This window comes from Heterocephalus glaber, unplaced genomic scaffold (assembly GCF_053883595.1).
Source record: "Heterocephalus glaber isolate CG9 unplaced genomic scaffold, H.glaber_assembly_v1.0 deba00000122, whole genome shotgun sequence".
Classification (NCBI taxonomy): Eukaryota; Metazoa; Chordata; class Mammalia; order Rodentia; family Bathyergidae; genus Heterocephalus; species Heterocephalus glaber.
This window is the reverse complement of record NW_028258138.1, coordinates 78,052,197-78,071,485: the sequence shown is the minus strand read 5'-3', so window position 1 is coordinate 78,071,485 and position 19,289 is coordinate 78,052,197. Positions and strand designations below refer to the sequence as shown.

Sequence of the window (19,289 nt, the reverse complement as noted above, 5' to 3'; positions counted from 1 at the left end):
AGAGCACCTTGGGAACTTCAAGAATGCCAAACCAGCACTCCAAAAAATTTTAGACAGCATCCTAGGAACACACAATGAGGATCACAACCCCAGGAAGCACAGCAGAATGAACCCATTGGGCGTGACAAAAAATTAAATGTAAAGGAGGAGAATCCAACAAAAAGAAAAAGTCATGACAATGATAACTCAATATGTATCAATTATAACCATCAATGTTAATGGTCTCAATTCACCTGTCAAAAGAAATAGACTGGCAGAATGGGTCAAGAAGCAAAATCCAACAATATGCTACATACAAGAAACACACTTAATTCGAAAGGAAAGTCATAGACTGAAAGTTAAAGGGTGGAAAACAATTCTCCATGCAACAGAAACCTGAAAAAAGGAGTAGCTGTCCTCTTTGCAGATCAAGTAGGTTTCAAACCAACACTGATTAAGAGAGACGAAGAAGGACACTACATCCTCGTAAAGGGAACAATCCACCAGGAAGAGATGACAATCATAAATATGCACCAAACACTAGTGTGCCCAACTATATAAAACGAATACTAATGGACATGAAAAGTCATATATGCACAAATACAATTGTAGTAGGGGACTCAATACCTCACTGTCACAAATAGATCAACTAGACAAAAAATCAGAAATGAAGTACTAGAACTCAATCGAACTCTTGAACAAATGAACTTAACAGATGTTTACAGTCTTCCACCCCACAAAATCAGAATACACATTCTTCTCAGCTGCACATGGGTCATTCTCCAAAATAGACCACATACTCACACATAGAACATGTTTAAGTAAATGAAAAGGAATTGAAGTTATCTCCTGTATATTATCAGACCATAGTGTGATGAAATTGGAGATCCATAGCAGAAGAAACTGCAAAAATTTCATAAACATGTGGAAATTGAAGAACACACTTCTGAATAACCAATGAGTCAGAGGAAATTAAAGAAAAAAGCAGACAGTTCATTCAGTTAAATGACAATGACAATACAACATATCAGAATCTGTGGGACACAATGAAAGCACTCTTATGAGGGAAATTCATAGCACTCAATACGCATATTAGAAAAACAGAACCAGCCCAATTAAACAACCTGATGCTGAACCTCAAGCTTCCAGAAAAAGAAGAGCAGGACAAACCCAAAGCTTATACAAGGGAGGAAATTATAACGATCAGAGGAGAAATCAATGCAATGGAGACTAAGAGAACGATACAAAAAATCAATGAAGCCAAGAGTTGGTTCTTTGAAAGAATCAACAAAATTGACAAACCCTTAGCCAACCTTATTAGAAAAGAGAAAGAAAAGCCCCAAATCCATGCAATTAGAAATGAAAAGGGTGCAATTACAACAGACTCAGCAGAAATCCAGAGGATCATCAATACCTACTTCCAGAACCTATATGCCAATAAGATGGACAACACAGAAGAAGTGGACAGATTCCTAGATACATATGAATTACCAAAGTTGAACGAAGAAGACCTAAAACTTCTAAACTACCCAATATCAACCAATGAAATTGAAAACGTAATTAAAAACTTATCAACTAAGAAAAGCCTGGGCCCTGATGGCTTCACTGCTGAATTCTACAAGACATTGAGAGGAACTGCTACCACTACTGTTTAAACTCTTCCATGAAATTGAAAGGGAAGCAATACTCCCAAATTCATTCCTGGAAGGAAGCATCACCTTGATCCCCAAAGCAGAGGAAGACCCAACTGAAAAGGAGAACTATAGGCCAATCTCACTAATGAACATAGATGCAAAAGTCCTTAATAAGATACTGGCAAATAGAATGCAGAAGATGATCAAGAAGATCATACACCCTGATCAAGTGGGATTCATCCCAGGGATGCAGGAATGGTTCAACATACACAAATCAATCAGTGTAATACACTGTATCAATAGAGCCAAGGACAAAAACCATATGATTATCTCCATAGATGCAGAAAAAGCATTTGACAAAATCCAACACGCATTTATGATAAAACCTCTACAAAAAATTGGAATAGATGGTCTCTATCTCAAACTGATAAAAGCCATCTATGAAAAACCAACAGCCAATATCATACTAAATGGTCAAAAACTGAAATCCCTCACACTAAAATCAGGAACAAGACAAGGATGTCCACTGTCACCACTCTTGTTCAATATAGTTCTGGAAACATTAGCCAGGGCAATTAGACAAAAGAAAGAAAAGGAATAAAGATAGGTAATGAAGAAGTCAAATTGTCATTATTTGCAGATGACATAATACTCTATATAGAAGACCCCAAGAACTCCACCAAAAGTCTTCTAGACTTAATAAGCAAATTCAGTCAAGTAGCTGGTTGCAAGGTCAACACAAAAATCAATAGCTTTCCTCTATATGAATGGCAGACTCACTGAGAGAGAAATAGGGTAAATAATTCCTTTCACAATAGCATCCAAAAGCTGAAATACCTAGGAATCATCCTAATGAAAGAAATCAAAGACCTCTACTCTGAAAACTGTAGGACTCTGAAAAGAGAGATTGAAGATGATATCAGAAAATGGACAGACATCCCCTGCTCCTGGGTAGGAAGGATTAATATAGTGAAAATGGCCATACTTCCCAAACTGCTATATAGATTTAATGCAATTCCAATTGAGATCCCAGCAGCATACTTCATGGACCTTGAGAAAACAGTCCAAAAATTCATTTGGAACAAGAAGAGACCCAGAATAGCAAAAGCAATTCTAGGTAACAGAGACATGGCAGGAAGTATCACAATCCCCAACCTGCAACTCTACTACAAAGCTACTGTGATAAAAACAGCATGGTACTGGCAAAGAAACAGACCTGAGGACCAGTGGAACAGATTAGAAGATGCAGAAACAACGCCAGACACACTCAGCCATCTCATCTTCGATAAAGGAGCCAAATACCCTCATTGGAGGAAAGATAGCCTCTTTAATAAATGGTGCTGGAAAAATTGAGTTTCAACTTGCCAAAGATTAAAACTAGACCTTTCTCTCTCACCATGCACTAAACTAAAATCAAAATGGATTAAAGATCGAAATATTCAAATAGAAAGTCTGAACCAGTTGGAACAGAGGTTAGGTAGAACTCAAGACATCGGTGTAGGAAAAGATGTTATGAACAGAACCTCAGTTGCCCATGAACTAGCACAAACAATCAACAAGTGGGATCTCTTCTTATTAAATCTTCACCTGCTTTTCCTCAGACAAACGTCTACTACCTTGAATCTATAAAGAACTTAAAAAATTCAGACCTCCCAAGTTTAAAGACCCAATCCGAAAATGGGCATCTTAAATGAACAGACATTTCTCAGACAAGGAAGTAGAAATAGCAAACAAATACACGAAAAAATGTTCAATATCACTGGTCATTCGAGAGATGCAAATGAAAACAATGCTGAGATTCCACCTCACTCCAGAAAGAATGGCTGCTATCATGAAATCAACCAATAACAAATGCTGGCAAGGCTGTGGGGAAAGAGGAACTCTGCTCCACTGCTGGTGAGAGTGTAGACTCGTGCAACCATTGTGAAAATCAGTATGGAGATACCTCAAAGAACTAGGACTGGAAGTTCCATTTGATCCCGCTATCCCACTGCTGGGGATCCTCCCCAAAGAATTAAAAGAATCATACCACAGTGATATATGTGTGCCCATGTTCATAGCAGCACGGTTTGTGATAGCTAAAACTTGGAAACAGCCCAAATGCCCATCAACTGGAGACTGGATAAAGAAAATGTGGTTTTTTTTTAATAAAATGGAGTACTAGTCAGCCATAAAAAATGACAAATTAGAGACATTTATAGCTAAGTGGATGGACATTGAGGTGATACTCTTAAGTGAAATAAACAGGACACACATGTGTAAATACTGAATAGTTTCTCTGGTGTTAGAAACTGAAAGTAAATAAGGACTAAATGTACAATAGGTAATGTGAAATAGGAAGAAAAAGAGCAAAGGGGAAGGAAGTGGGAAGGGTAGGGGAAAGGAAAGAAGGGAATGGAATTAATATGAGAAAATGGAAAAATAGGAACAAAATCCTTGTAAATAGGGAGGACTGGTGGGGTTGAAGGGAGGGCTGGGCAAGGGTGAAAAATAGGAACCAAGAGAGACCATGTAAAGGTGCAAATTTCCAATGATGAATGTCATTATATTACATACCTAAAATGTACCAATTATTAGAATGAATAATTGATAATGCAAAATATTTAGAAAATGTCCAAAGTGGTAGGGGTAGTGGGAGGGGCAGGGGAAAGGAAAGAAGGGAAAGGAAAAATGCTGAGAAATGGAAAAAATGGAAATAAAGTCTTTGTAGATAGGGAAGGGTGGAGGGGGTGAAGGGAAGGCTAGGAATGGGGAAAACAAAAGAATTCAGAATACAGCCCTAAAGTTAGTATGGAAATCAGTATGGAGATTCCTCAAAAGACTAAAATTTGAAATTACATTTGATCCAGCTATTCCCCTTCTAGATATCTTCCCCAAAGAGACATCATATTATAGTAATACATGCATGTCCGTGTTTATATCAGCACAACTCATAATAGCCAAATTTAAGAAGCAGTTTATCTGTCCATGGGCAGGTGAATGGATAAAGAAAATGTGGTATTTATACATGGTGGAGTACTACTCTCCCATAAAGGAAGATAAATTTGAGTTATTTGCAGGAAAATGGATGCAGCTTGAGAACATAATGTTAAATGCAATCAGTCAGATATACAAGCTTAAATAGAGCATAGTTTCTGTTTCATGAGAAACAAATTTAAAGAGCAAACTAAAAGATATATCATAGGAAGTTGGGACATAGATCGTTCTCAAACGGGAAGGTGATCAAGAGATGGAGTGAGGGGAGGGAGGGGAAGGAACGTGGTATGTACAGGTACCAACTCAACAGAAGGAATGTAAACATGTACTGCAAACATGGACTAAAAAAATCCTTGGGGGGAGGAAATGATATGAAGATAACCAATGTGTATGAAAAAATACTGAACATCATGTATCATCAAAGAAATACAAATTAAAGTAATTATGAGATATCATTGCACACCACTTAAAAAGTCCAAAATCCAGAACACTGATAACACCAAATGCTGCTAAGGATGTGGAGCAGCAGAAACTCACATACATTGCAAGTGGGAATGCAAAATGGTACAGTTCCGAAAACAGCTCAACCATTTCTTTAAAAACTAAACATTCTCTTCCCTTATGATCCAGCAATTATACCCCTTGGAATTTACCCAAATTAGTTGGAAACTTATGTCCCCATAGAAACACGTACTTGGATGTTTATAGCAATTCTGCTCATAATTGCCAAAACTTGGGAGCAAGAAAGATATCCCTTTAGTAGGGATTAAACTTCAGTACTTCCAGACATGAACTATTACTGTACTCTGAAAAGAAATGAGCTATAAAGACATGGAAGAAGCTGAAATGCATTTTCCTAAGTGAAAGAATGCAATTGGAAAAGGTTCCATACTGTTTGATTGCGATTATATAGCATACTGGAACAGGCAGAACCATGAAGGTAATTAAAGGACCAGTGGTTGTCAGAAGTTAGAGGGGAGTTTGGGATAAATAGATGGAACATAGATGATTTTAAACTATTCCATATGACACTCCAATGGTGATGTGTGTCATTGTACATTTGCCAAAACCTGTAGAATGTACTCTGAATAGCCCCAAGGAAACTGGACTTTCATGGGTAATGACATGTTGTAAGTTCATCGACTGTAGCAAGTGCACCTCTCTGGGTTCAGATGTCTACAGTGGGGGAGGCTCTAAGTGTGAGCAGAAAATAGGGAGGACAGAGGAACTCTCTGGAGTCTCCACAATTTTGCCAGGAACCTAAAACTACTCTGAAAGAATAATGTCTGTTTTTTCAAAAGAAACAAAATAGATAACTAAATGCCTAGTAAAAACTAACTCTTCTTTGTTAAAAAACACAAAACAGAAACCCAAAGTGATTCATACTACTAAAAGCAACATCACTAATGACAAAACAGAAAACCCCCTGAATGCTATATAATTATATCAACTGATCAGTGATTGCCATGGAAATAATCAGTATTACACAAGGATATCTACTGTAGTATTACTTATAAGAATAATAAGAAACAACAAACACGGCCTGAAACAGAGGAATGTTAAATGCATGTACAACACGTAATGCACATCATTTCTGAAAATAGCCTTTCTGAAGAATATTTGCAGTGCTGAGGATCAAACTCAAGGCTTCATGCATGCTGGGCAAGTGCTGTAACACTAAGCTACATTCTCAGTCCTTTGAAGGATATTTCATGATCTGAGAAAGTCTTCACAGTATAACCTTAAGGGAAAATAAGATATTTAAACCATATTAAAAGCTCTTCCTTTGGAAAAGAGTTGGGGGAGGTTAGGGATGATGTGGAGAGAGACTTAGTTTTGATTTTATAATCTGTAATATTCTCTTTGTTTTATTTTGCGCAAAATCCTATAAAAAACCAGAAGAACAATAAAACATTGTCGTGGGTATTAAGATTAAAAAGAGCAAAAGAACAAACATTATTGTGGTTATTGTTGCTATTAGGATTAAACTTCAGAGTTACTGTTATTATGTATTGTTTTAGATTTGTTTTCTGACTTATATGTGCTGCAGAAGCGAGCACTGTTTTCTGACTTTTTAAAGTATCCATTAAAATACGAACATTTTCTTATAGCATTAGTCTTTGAAAACATTTTAATGACTACATAATATTTCATCATATAGACTATTAATGACATTAATCTTTTTACAAATTTTAAAATTTAGGTAATAGATTTATATGGTTCAAAAAAAAGATAATATGAAAAATAAGTCCACCTTCCACAATTCCCCTCATTTGTCCAGTTCCCCAACCCCTAGTCACCATTACTCATTATTTTGCTGTGTATTTTTTCAGATCTCTTTATGTGATATAAACAGACTACATTCTTTTTTTTGGTACTGGGGATCGAACTCAGGACCTTGTGCTTTCGAAGCAGGTGGCAGAACCATTGAGCTAAATCCCCAGCCCCAGAGTACATTCTTATCCCCCTCTCTTTTACAGTGCTGGGGAGTGAACCCAGGGCATTGTACATGCTAGGCAAGTGCTCTACCACTGAGCTGCACCCCTGGCCCCTCAGTTCTCCTTTTTTGAAGGAAAGCTAGCAGATCACATATGCTGCCTATACCATACTTAAATGATTTAGAAGATTTTAGGTTATAAGAATAGATCTTTTCCAGTTTAGACTGCATTCCAGGTTGGCACACGTCTTTCTAGTTTGTTTACCACGGTCCTCTGCTGTCACTGACCGTATTGTTTCCAGGTCTCCCCCATTTGGTTCTACTGGGTAGTGCCATGCAGAAAGTACTGGACTGCCAGTGAGTGGGAAGACCGGAAGCTTAGTTCTGGCAGACTCATGCCTGTGCTGGATACCAGTTTCCTCATTTGTGAAGTAAAGGTTTTAATTATGTAATTTAAAATGTTTTTTTGGGATGTGCTGTGCTGGGGATCAAACCCAGAGTCTTATACATACTAGGCAAGTGCTCTGCCCCTGAGCCACATCCCCAGCCCTTGACTGGATGATTCCTAATGTTTGGCTTTAATAGTTTCTGATTTGGTTCTTAAAGTATGTGGTGACAGTGGCTACTGGCTCCTTTTACCCCAAGTAACCATAGGTCATGGGGTGGGATTTGAAGAGGGGAAGGCTTTGAGTAAGAGCTGGAAATACATAGAAAGCAGAGCAGGAATACAAGAGGCATTTTGTAAAGGGCTAACTAAGAGTAAGGCACAGGAAACTGCAGTATCAATGCTGTGTGTGGAAAGCAGTTTCAGAGTAACCTGAGATTTGAACCAGTAAGGGTTATATGAGGTGTTTTTTTTTTTTCCTCCCTGTCAACATTCCTTATAGGTTATCTGGAGTTAATAGCTTTTGAAAAAAAAAAATGTGTGTATATATGTATATATATATATTTGGATGGCAAAGAAGTTTGTTTGTTTGTTTTTAGGGGATAAAGAAAACTTCCATGACAAACATTCCAATTTTATTATCTTTCTGAATGTATATGTATTTTTGCATTTCAGACAATAGATGATTTGCTGCGATGTGGAATTTGCTTTGAATATTTCAACATTGCGATGATAATTCCTCAATGTTCACATAACTGTAAGTATGTTTTGTCTTTGTGAGTTAGTAAGAATGTGATTTTTATATGAGGTAGTGTTAATTTAGCACCAAAAATATGTATACATGTTTATTTCTTACCTTTTTTAAAATTTTTATTTCTTACCTCTATCTTGCAGTTTTAAGAAGATCTTTCCCACACTTCTTTTTTCTTGTTTTTGAGACAGGGTATTACTGTGTAGTTCAGCCTGGCCTTGAACTCACTACATAGCTCATACTGGCCTTGAACTCTAGGTCCTCCTGCCTCACCCTCTTAAGTGCTGGTATTACAGCTGTGTGCCACCATGATTGGCCACTTCCTTCTTGAAGGTGAAGGTTTTTCCTCTTATGTTCTATCACCTTCCCCTTGAATGTTTTTGTGCATTTTAGGGTATTTATGACAATAAAGATTTTTATTATGATATGTGGTTCTTTATTTTTATTTTTTGTAAGTACTGGGGGATTAAACCCAGGGATGCTCTGCCACTGACCTTTGTAATTTTTATTTTTTTATAATTTTTATTTTGAGACAGTCTAAGTTCCTAGACCTGCAATCCTCCTGCCTCAGCCTCACTAAGAGCTGGGATTACAGGTGTGTCCCATCACACCTGACAATAGTTTTGTTCTTATTTATTTCTTTTTGAGATGGAGTCTTTCTAGTTGCCCAGGCTGGTCTTAAATTCATGGATTCAAGTGATTCTCCCATCTTAGCCTCTCAAGTCACCAGAACTTCATGCATGCACCACCATGCCCAGCTCAGAATTTTATTTTTTACAGGATAAAAATTAGGTACTTCAACCAAATATTACTTGGTATAACATTTTAAAGGTTAAAAATCTGTAATAGTAACAATATAGCTGCTTTTCAATTTATGATGGGTTATATTCCAATAAATTCACTATGAATTTAAAATACTTTTTGGCTGTACTGGGTATTAAACCCAGCGCTGTCACACTGAGCTATATCCCTATCTTCCCTTTAAAGGCTTTATTTTGAGACAGGGTCTGGCTACATTGCCCATGCTAGGGTTGAACTTTCAGTCCTCCTTCCTCTGCCTCCCATGCCTGAGTTTCCAAAGTGCATTTAATATACCTAACCTGCCAAACATCATAGCTTAGCAGCAGAGTACACTGCAGAGTGTACTGGCTGCTTATCCTCGCGATCGTGTATATGGCTGACTAGGAGCTGTGATTCACTACTGCTGCCCAACATTTCTAGATGGTATTGTCCTGCGAGGGAGTATATTACTGCATATTGCTAGTTTGGGAAAAAAAATTCCAAGTATGGTTTCTGTTGAGTGTGTATTGTTTTTGCCCCATGGTAAAGTCCAAAAATTTTAACTTAAACCATTGTAAGCTGAGGATTATCTGAATTTACAGTGTGAGAATTTTACCGCTGAAGAGAATTACAGTTTTATCACCAAACTGCTGTGTGATGCTGGAAAGATTAATATGTTAGAATTTACCTAGCTGGGGCTGGGGGTTTGGCTCAGTGGTTCTGCCACCTGCCTTGCAAGCGCAGGGTCCTGAGTTCGATCCCTGGTACCAAAAAAAAAAAAGAATTTACCTAGCTGGATATGGTAGTGCAGGTGGAATCTCAGCACTGTGGAAGGCTGAGGCAGGAGGATTGCAAGTTTGACTCCAGTGTGCGAAAATTACCTAGAGCTTGTCTCAAAATGAAAAAAATAGGAAAGGGCTGGGGATGTAGCTTATTGTAAAGGCCCTAGATTCAATCCATAGTACTGAAGAAAAAAAGGAAAAAAGGAAAATTTACTTATCCTTCTCTTTATGATTTTATGAGAAGCTTTTAAATACTAAATGAGCAGGTTTTTAATTTTTGTTTTGAGGTGCTGGGGATTGAACCCAGGTCCTTGCACACACTAGCCATGTGCGCTACCACAGGGTCATATCCCCAGCCCTAAGCATTTTTATGTAATGTAGCTTGAGGTATTCAGTACATAGGGGTTGGTTAAGCCTATCATTGTTCAGTTTATGGATTACTTAGGTTCATGATCTTTCTTGTCTTCTATTTTAAGTTGATTTGTCTTAGAAAGCTAAAAATCAATCAAGTTACTATTTAAAAACCATGGTTTCAGTAGGAAACAGCATTGGTGAAAAGTTTCTGTGAGAAAGACATACATAACAAAAGGATGACAGTAATAATGGCAGGGACTGCAGTGATGCACTTAGGCTTGACTCTTGAGTCCACAGTAAGTGGGGTTTGCAGCTGCCCAGCATTTCTTCAAGTGTTCACATCTGGTAGTTTCTACCTTAGATGATGGTTAGGAGAATGGAGTGTCCAGAACTCAGTTATGGGTTCTTAAGAATTTAAATTTTCTCTCAGACCAGATCCACATTAATTACCATGGGAGATTTAGGGGATTAATTCTAAATATATTTTAACATCATCTTCATTTTAGTATAATTTACATGCAATAAAATAATTTTTAAGTGTATATTACATTGTACAAGTATCAGTGATTTTTTTTTTAGTATCAGTGAGTTTTGACAAATGTGTATATCACTTTGCCACTATGACTAAGATATTGAACCTTTCTGTTATCACCTAACATTCTCCTCATTTCACTTAATATGGTCCCAGCCAGGCGTCTGTTCTGGACTCTTCTGTTGATCTATATGTCATCCTTGTGTTCATACTCCTCTTTCTTAGTTACTATGTCTTTGTAGTAAATTTTGGAGTCAGGCATTGTTAAGGCCTCCAACTTTGTCTTTAGTTCTCTTAAAAGCTTTTCATTTTATATGCATTTCCAGTACATTTGGATTCAGGCTGTCAATATCTACAAAAAAATCTTGCTGGAATGTTCAGTAGGATTGCACTGAATTTAGGGATTAATTTCATAGATTTAATATCGTAAATGTTGAGTCTTCAGTGTGTGAGTGTGATATATTTTTCCATCCTTTAACTTCTCTTTAATTTCTCTCAACAATGTTATTTAGTTTTCATTGTTCAGATTTTGCACATAGAAACATAATTTTTTTATATTGACCTCTTGTGATCATGCTAAATTCACTTTTAAGTTCCATCATCTACTTCTGTTGATTTCTTAAGAATTTTTTCATGTACAATCATGTCATCTGTGAATAAAGTCATAGTGACATCTTTTTAATCCATATGCTTTGTTTCTTGTTAAGCAGGTTAGTACCTCAAGTGTAATGTTGAATGGAGAAGTGCTATGGGTAGACATCCTATGCTCAGTCCTGATTTTATGGGGATGGCCTTTGGTCTTTCATCATCAGATATGATGTTAGCTATATTTTTAAATATTCATAATATATTTACATAATTTTCAGGTTGAAGAAGCTCTTCTCCTGGTCCTACTTAATTGAGAAGCTTTTTAAGAAAATAATATTCCCTATCTTTTTTGTTTCTGGAGGATCTGCAGTAATGTACTGTGAGAAATGCATTCACCCTTCCAGACCTGAGGAATGAACTCAGAGGCATGAAGAGCAGTGAAAGAGAGGGGTTTTAATGTCAGTCTTGCAAGGCTGGGTATCTGCTATGTAAGCAGGCACATCTGGGGAAATTACAGCAAGCAGTTTATCCCTTAGCATGCAGGTCTCTTCCCTCACTTCTTCATTGGATGAGTAGTGTGGGGGATACAGTCTTTCCAGATGTCACTTAAGTTCTCCGGGTTTTTTTTTTTTTTCATTAAGTTTATTGGTACATTTTAGGTATACAGTACAGTTACATTCATCATTGGAAACTTGTACCTTTACATGATGTATCTTGGTTCTTATTTTTTCCCCATTCCCTTGCCCTCCCTTCATCCCCTCCACCCCTCTCTATTTACAAAGACTTTGTTTCCATTTTTTCCTTTTCTCGAATTTTTTCATTTCCCTTCTTTCCTTTCCCTAACCCCTCCCACTTCTCCTACTCCTTTAGACTTTTTCTTCCTATTTCACATTATCAATTATACATTTTGATTCTTATTTACACTTTTAGTTTTTCACACCAAGAAACTATCTGGTATTTACATGTGTGTCCTATTTATTTCACTTAAGAATTTGACCTCGATGTGCATCCATTTAGCTATATATGTCTCTAGTTTCTCGTTCTTTATGGCTGAGTAATACTCCATTTTATAAAAAAACCACATCTTCTTTATCCAGTCTCCAGTTGATGGGCAGTTGGGCTCTTTCCAAGTTTTAGCTATTACAAACTGTTCCGCTATAAACATGGTTGTGCATATATCACTGTGGTATGATTCTTTTTATTCTTGTGGGAAGATACCCAGCAGAGGAATAGCTGGGTAAAATGGGACCTCTAATCGTAGTTTTTTGAGGTATCTCCATATTGATTTCCACAGTGGTTACACCAGTCTGCACTCCCACCAACAATGGAGAAGTGTTTGTTTCTCCCTACACCCCTGTCAGCATTTGTTATTGGTTGATTTCTTTCTTTCTTTTTTTTTTGGTACCGGAGATTGAACTCTGGTCCTTGTACTGCAAGCGGCGAAACCACTGAGCCCTGGCCCAAATTGGTTGATTTCTTGATAGCAGCCATTTTTTCTGGGGTGAGGTAGAATCAATGTTTTCATCTGCATCTCTTGAATGACCAGTGATGTTGAACATTTTTTCATATGTTTATTTGCTGCTTTTACTTCTTTGAGAAATGTCTATTCATTTCAGATGCCCATTTTTGAATTGGGTCTTTATATTTGGGGGGTCTGATTTTTTAAAGTTCTTTATATATTCTAGGTAGTAGTCCTTTGTCTGAGGAACAGCTGGTAAAACTTTTTTCTCACATTGTAGGTTGTCTGTTAGCTCTGTTGGTGGTTTCTCTTGCAGTGCAGAAGCTTCTTTTTCTCTTTATAAGGCAGTAGTTCCCTGATCCCCCTCCCAGTTTGAGTTTGGATTTCTTCATAATACTGTCTGTTCTTCTCTTTGCTTTCTGAGAAGCAGATGTTCCTGTTCAGTGATTTTAGGTAACCTTGTGATTACTGTGTTTCTACTTAGCCTTAGTTATCTTATCATGCAAATGGGCCAGTCTTTACACACTCACGCCTACATTTTTCAACAAAGGCTTTCTTACTAGTTTATTTCTCCTCCTAGGTCCTGTTGCTTAGGGACTTCCTACATGCAAGAACTTTGTCATGTCTGGAGGCCCTAGGCAATTTTAACTGCTAGTAATTTCCACTCAGAGTTAACTACTTTGTATTGAAATGGACTACTTTGTATTGAAATGGACCGTTTTTTTTTTTGACATGTACCTTTTTATTCCTGATGTTAGAAATGTGTATTTTCTTTTTTTCCTTGATTGAGCTAGCTAGAGGTTTATTGTTTTCTATATTTTGTTGCTTTTGTTTTATTGATTTACACCCCTAGTTTTATTATTACTTTCCTTTTATTGTTTTGAGTTTAATTTGCTCATCTCTTTTTAGCTTCTCAGGATAGAAACTAATAACATTATTTTAGACTTCTGTTTTTGTTTTTGGGGCAGGGCCCCACTTCATAGTTCAGCTGGCTTTAGCTATTACTAACTGCTGCTATAAAATAGGTGTACATATATCTCTGTGTTATGATGTCTTTAATTCTTGAGAGAAGATACCAAGAAGGGGAATAGTTGAGTCAAATGGAACCTCTAGTTTTAGTTTCTTGAGGAATCATCACACTAATTCCCACAGTGCTTGCACCAGTCCACACACTCACCAACAGGGGAAAAGAGTTCCTTTTTCCCTGCAGTTGTGCCAGCATTTGTTATTGGTTTTTTCTTGATAATAGCCATTCTCTCTGGAGTGAGATGGAATCTCAGCATTGTTTTAATTTGCATTTCTTGAATGACCAATGATGTTGAACATTTGTTCGTATATTTATTTGACATTTGCACTTCATCTGAGAATTGTATATTCATTTCAGATGTCCAGTTTTGGATTGGCTCTTTAAATTTGGGGGGGGTCCTGTTTATTGAGTTCTTTATGTATTCTAGATATTAGTTCTTTGTCTGAGGAATAGCTGGGAAAATTTTTTTCCTACCCTGTGGGTTGTCTGTTCACTCTATTGATGATTTCTTTTGCTGTGCAAAAGCTTTTTAATGAGATCTCAGTTGTTGACTCTGTGATATTTCCCAGGCAATTGGAATTTTGTTTATAAAGTATGTGCCTACACCTATATCTGCAAGAGCTCTACCTATTCTCTCTTCCAGCAGATTTAGTGTTTTTGTTTTAATATTTAGATCTTTGATCCATTTTGATTTTAGTGTAGTGCATGGTGAGAGACATGGGTCTGGTTTTAGTCCTCAGCATATGGAACATATGGACATTCTTGTCTTGTTCCTGATTTTAGAGTGAAAGTTTTCAGTTTTTGTCCATTTAGTATGATGTTTGCTGTTGATTTGTCATAGATGGCTTTTATCAGATTGAAATAAAGACCATTTATTCCAATTTTCTGTAGGGTTTTTATCATGAATGTGTGTTGTACCTTGTCAAATGCTTTTTCTGCATCTATTGAGATGATAATATGGTTTTTGTCTTTGGGTCTGTTGATATGGTGTATTAGTTTATTGAATTGCATATGTATGGCATCCTTTTCTTGTTCCTGATTTTAGCATGAAATATTTCAGTTTTTGACCATTTAGTATGATATTGGCTGTTGGTTTATCATAGATGGCTTTTATCGGATTGAGATAAAGACCATCTATTCCAGTTTTCTAGGGTTTTTATCATGAATGGGTGTTGTACCTTGTCAAATGCTTTTTCTGCATCTATGGAGATAATCATATGGTTTTTGTCCTTGGCTCTATTGTTATAGTGTATTACATTGATTGATTTGCGTATGTTGAACCATCCTTGCATCCCTGGGATGAATCCTACTTGGTCATGGTGTATAATCTTGATGATTTGCTGCATTCTGTTTGCCAATATCTTATGGAGGATATCTATGTTCATTAGGGAGATTGGCCTGTAGTTCTTTTTTTTTGGTTGGATGTTTCTCTGGTTTTGGTATCTGGATAATGCTTACTTTTAGGAATGACTTTAAGAGTATTGCTTCCCTTTTAATTTCATTAAGGAGTTGAGAAATAGTAATTAGGTCTTCTCTAAATTTCTTACAGAATTCAGCAGTGAATCTGTCAGGGCCTGGACTTTTCTTTGTTGGTGTGTTTTTAATTACATCTTCAATTTCATTGACTGATATTATTTTATTTAGAATTTTTATATCTTCTTGACTCAGCTTTGATAATTCATATATATATATCTAAGAATCTGTCCATTTCTTCTGTATTTTCCATCTTATTAGGGTACAGGTTCTTGAAGTAGGGTAGGTATTGATGATCTTCTGGATTTCTGCAGTATCTGCTGTGATTTCACCCTTCATTCCTACTTGCGTAGGTTTGAGTCTTTCCTTTCTCTGATAAGGTTGGCTAAGGGTTTGTCAATTTTATTTCATCTTTCAAAGAAGCAACTCTTCGATCCATGTATTCTTTGTATTGTTTTCTTAGTTTCCATTGCATTAATTTCTGCTCTGATCTTTATTATTTCCTCCCTTGTACGAGCTTTGGGCTTGACTTGCTCCTTTTTCTAGAAACTTGAAGTTCAACATTAGGTTGTTTATATGAACTCACTCTATTTTTCTGATATGGGAATTCACTGCTATCAGTTTCTCTTGTAGGACTGCTTTCATGTTGTCCCATAAGTTCCAGTATGTTGTATTGGCATTATTTAATTGTAGAAACTAATTTCTTCTTTAGTTTCTTCTGTTACCTATTGGTTGTTCAGGAGTATGTTATTTAATTTCCATGTGTTTATGAAATTTTTGTGGTTTCTTTTGCCATTTTCATTGCACTATGGCTTGATAATATGCATGGGATAATTTCACTTCCTTTGCATTTTTTAAAGCATGTTCTATGAGCTAGTATGTAGTCTATTTTAGAGAACATCCCATGTGCCCCAGAGAAGACTATGTATTCTGCTATTGTGGGATGAAACATTTTGTAGATATCTATTAAGTCCATTTGTTTTGAACAAAACCTTTTGAAGTTTGGTTCAGTTCTGATATTTCTTTGTTGATCTTTTTTTTGTCTAGTTGATCTGTCTATTTGTGACAGTGGAGTTAGTGGTTATTTGATTTTTCATATCTGTTTATGTTTGTTTTATACAGTGGGGCATGCTGGTATATGGTGCATATATATTTGTGAGTGTTATCTCTTTCTCTTGGGTTGTTTCTTTACAAGGATGTAGTGACCTTCTTTGTCTCTCTTAATCTGTCTTGGCTTGAAATCCACTTTTCCTGCAAATAGAATAGCTACCTCTGCTTTTTTCTGGGTTCCTATCACATGGAGTATGTTTTTCCATCCTTTGACTTTCTGTCTGTGAATTTTTAAAAAATAAAATGTGTTTCTTGTATGCAGCATATTGTTGGATCTTGCTCCTTGATCCATTCTGTCAGTCTTTTTCTTTTGATTGGTAAATTGAGACCATTTACATTGATGATTATAACTGACATATATTGACTTATCCTTGTCATGTTATTTTCCTGTTGTTGGTTCCTTTGTTTTCCTCTTCTGTTTAATTATTTGCCTTGCTGGGTAGATTCATTGTGTTTGGGTTCCTGGAGTTGTAGTCCTCATTATCTCTTTCCAGAATGTCCTTCAGAATATTTTGGAGTGCTAGTTTGGTGGTTGTGAATTTCTTCAGATGTTTTTTGTTCTGGAAGTATCTTATTGCTCCATCAATTTTGAAAGATAGTTTTGTGGGATACATAAGTCTGGGTTGGAGATTGTTGGAGATTGTTAAATACTTCACTCCGTGCTCTCCTTGACTTAAGGGTTTGTGTTGAACAGTCTGCTATCATTCTGATGGGTTTTCCTTTATAGGTGATTTGTTTCTTTTCTCTGACAGCTTTTAATATTTTGTTCTTGTGTTGCATTTCTGTAATCTCAACTATTATGTGCCTTAGTATAGATTTTTTAAAATCATGGCTAATTGGAATTCTATATGCCTCACTTGTGTGTATATCAAATTCTTTTTTCATGTTTGGAAGTTTTTCTGCCATTACTTCTGTGAACAGGTTTTTTAAAATGTCATTTGCACTATCTCCTGCTTTTTCATTGACTGATCAATTTTATGTTATTCTTTACATTATCTAGCAGCTGATTGATTTTTCATAGTTTCTTGCTATTTTTAAGAAATCTTTTCATGATCATAGTCTGTAATCCTGTCTTCTATATCTGATATTTTGTTATCACATTAGCTCATTTGGCTGCATATACTTTCAGTGGAATTCTTAATCTCTTTGAATCTGTTTCACGGATTCCATTTCTTACGATTTTCTGACCAAAATTGACTGAATCAGTGTGACTGGGGCTAGGGCCTGTGAAACCAAAGTAAAACCAACAACATTCTCCATAGGTGATTGAGGTGTTCAGCCAGATTTAGGGGTTCTTACAGTATTGCTCAGGAAACTTCTTATAATGTAAAGATATAACATTGATAGTTAAGGTAATGAGCCTAGAGAGGAATTTTGCCTCAGAATGAAGAGTACTTCCATTCCTGCCGGTGTCTCATTTAGGTGGTCTTTAGTTGAAACTTTGGACTATAAGGTGCTGGAATGAAGTGAGACTTTTGGACTGTTGGGATGGAATGAAGGTATTTTCATGCGTGAAGACCATGAATTCTGAAGGAACAAGGATTGCTGTGGACCAAGTTATGTCCCCCCCCAAATTCATGTATTGAGTGCAGAAGGGCTGTCTGCATGCTTGAGATCCAAAGGATCCAGTCAAAAATGAAAGGCCTAGCGCTCACTGTAAAGTCCTGTACAAGACCACATCAGGAAGCCAAAGGGTCTGTGTTGTAAGGCAGAAGAGTCTGCTCTGGAAGCCTGGAGATGGACATCCAAAGGTGATGGCAAAGATTAGCTCTCCAAAGAAACAGCAGTGAGACTTCCTTCTTCTTTCCCTTTTCATTCCATCCAGGCTACAAACCTGTTGGAACCACCAAGAGATGAGGTCTTCCCTCTTCAGTAAATACATCTTTCAGTCACACCCAGAACTGTGCTAATCCAATTAGCTGCGCAACAGTTAACTATGACACAGCCCTAACAGCAATGAGTTGCTGTCATTCATTTTACTTATTCAAGCGTGCATATATTTAATGCATAGATAAACATATATGCAAACAGATATATACACATAACATACAGAATTCAATATTGTTATTATTTTGTACAAATTTATTTCTTACAATATTAAATAATAAAGTTTTTATGTTACTTTCACTTACTCCTCCATTGCTCGTCTTTAGGTCTGAGTTTCTGGCCTAAATTGTTTTCCCTCTTCCCCAAAGAAAGTTTAGCATGTATTGATGGAAGGCCTATTGTCAGTAATGTCCCTCAATTTTTACTGGCTTGGAAAGCATTTCTTCTTCTGAACATTTTAAATATTCATACTCTTGTGAGGAGAAGTCAGGTGTAATTGTTATCTTTGTCCCTCTGTAGACAAGTTCCCCGCAACTTCGTCGGCTCCTTTCAAGACTTTTTCTTTATCTTTGATTTCTGTAGTTTGAATATGATCTGCTGAGGTATAATGTTTTGCTTGTTTGTTTGGCATTTATCCTGGGTGGTATTGTTTGGTTTTCATGGATAAGTGGCTTACTGTCTATGATTAATTTGGGAAATTCTCAGTTATTCCTTGATCTTCCTTTCTGATGGATCTAAGAAGAGTTGTTTTATCAAGTTTTTCAGTTTTCTGTTTGTTGTTAGAATAGAGTGGCAACTTCCAAGGGCCTTATAATGCCAAAATGGCCCTTTCTGTTTGTTTCCTGGAAGAACGTAACCTGTGTCTTGTCTTATCCTTTTTATAACATATCCCTTCATTTTTCTTCCTGCAGTATTTTTACTGAGACTGGCAAGACTTTATTTCTGGGTACCCAAATCTAAATTGTACTGTTTCTAAATCTTACTGACCCCTTATCCTCAACTAAACTGACCCCCCTTTTCTTTTTGTTGTACTGAAGATTGAAACCACGTGTGCTCTCTCATCACTGAGCTGTATCGCCAGCCATTTTTATTTTTAATTTTGAGACAGGGTCTGATTAAGTTGCCCAAGATGGCCTTGAATGTGCAATCGTCTTGCCTCAGCCTCCTGAGTAGGATTACAGGCGTATGCCACCAT

At 36.7% G+C, this 19,289-nt stretch overlaps 1 protein-coding gene across 10 annotated transcripts in view; it reads left to right on the top strand.

The window, feature by feature from the left end:
* Rad18 (RAD18 E3 ubiquitin protein ligase) overlaps positions 1–19,289 on the top strand; it is a 199,852-nt gene that overhangs the window by 8,821 nt on the left and 171,742 nt on the right. For 9 of the 10 annotated variants that reach the window (XR_015453336.1, XM_087216724.1, XM_087216722.1 and 6 more), the window contains exon 2: positions 8,087–8,168. Coding sequence is in view for 8 of the 10 variants with exons in the window: in XM_087216722.1 (XP_087072848.1) it covers positions 8,087–8,168 (82 nt within the window). In the remaining 2 variants the exon portion in view is untranslated. Of the gene's footprint in view, positions 1–8,086; positions 8,169–19,289 lie in introns of those variants that run through there. The other variant, XM_087216735.1, reaches the window with a different exon arrangement.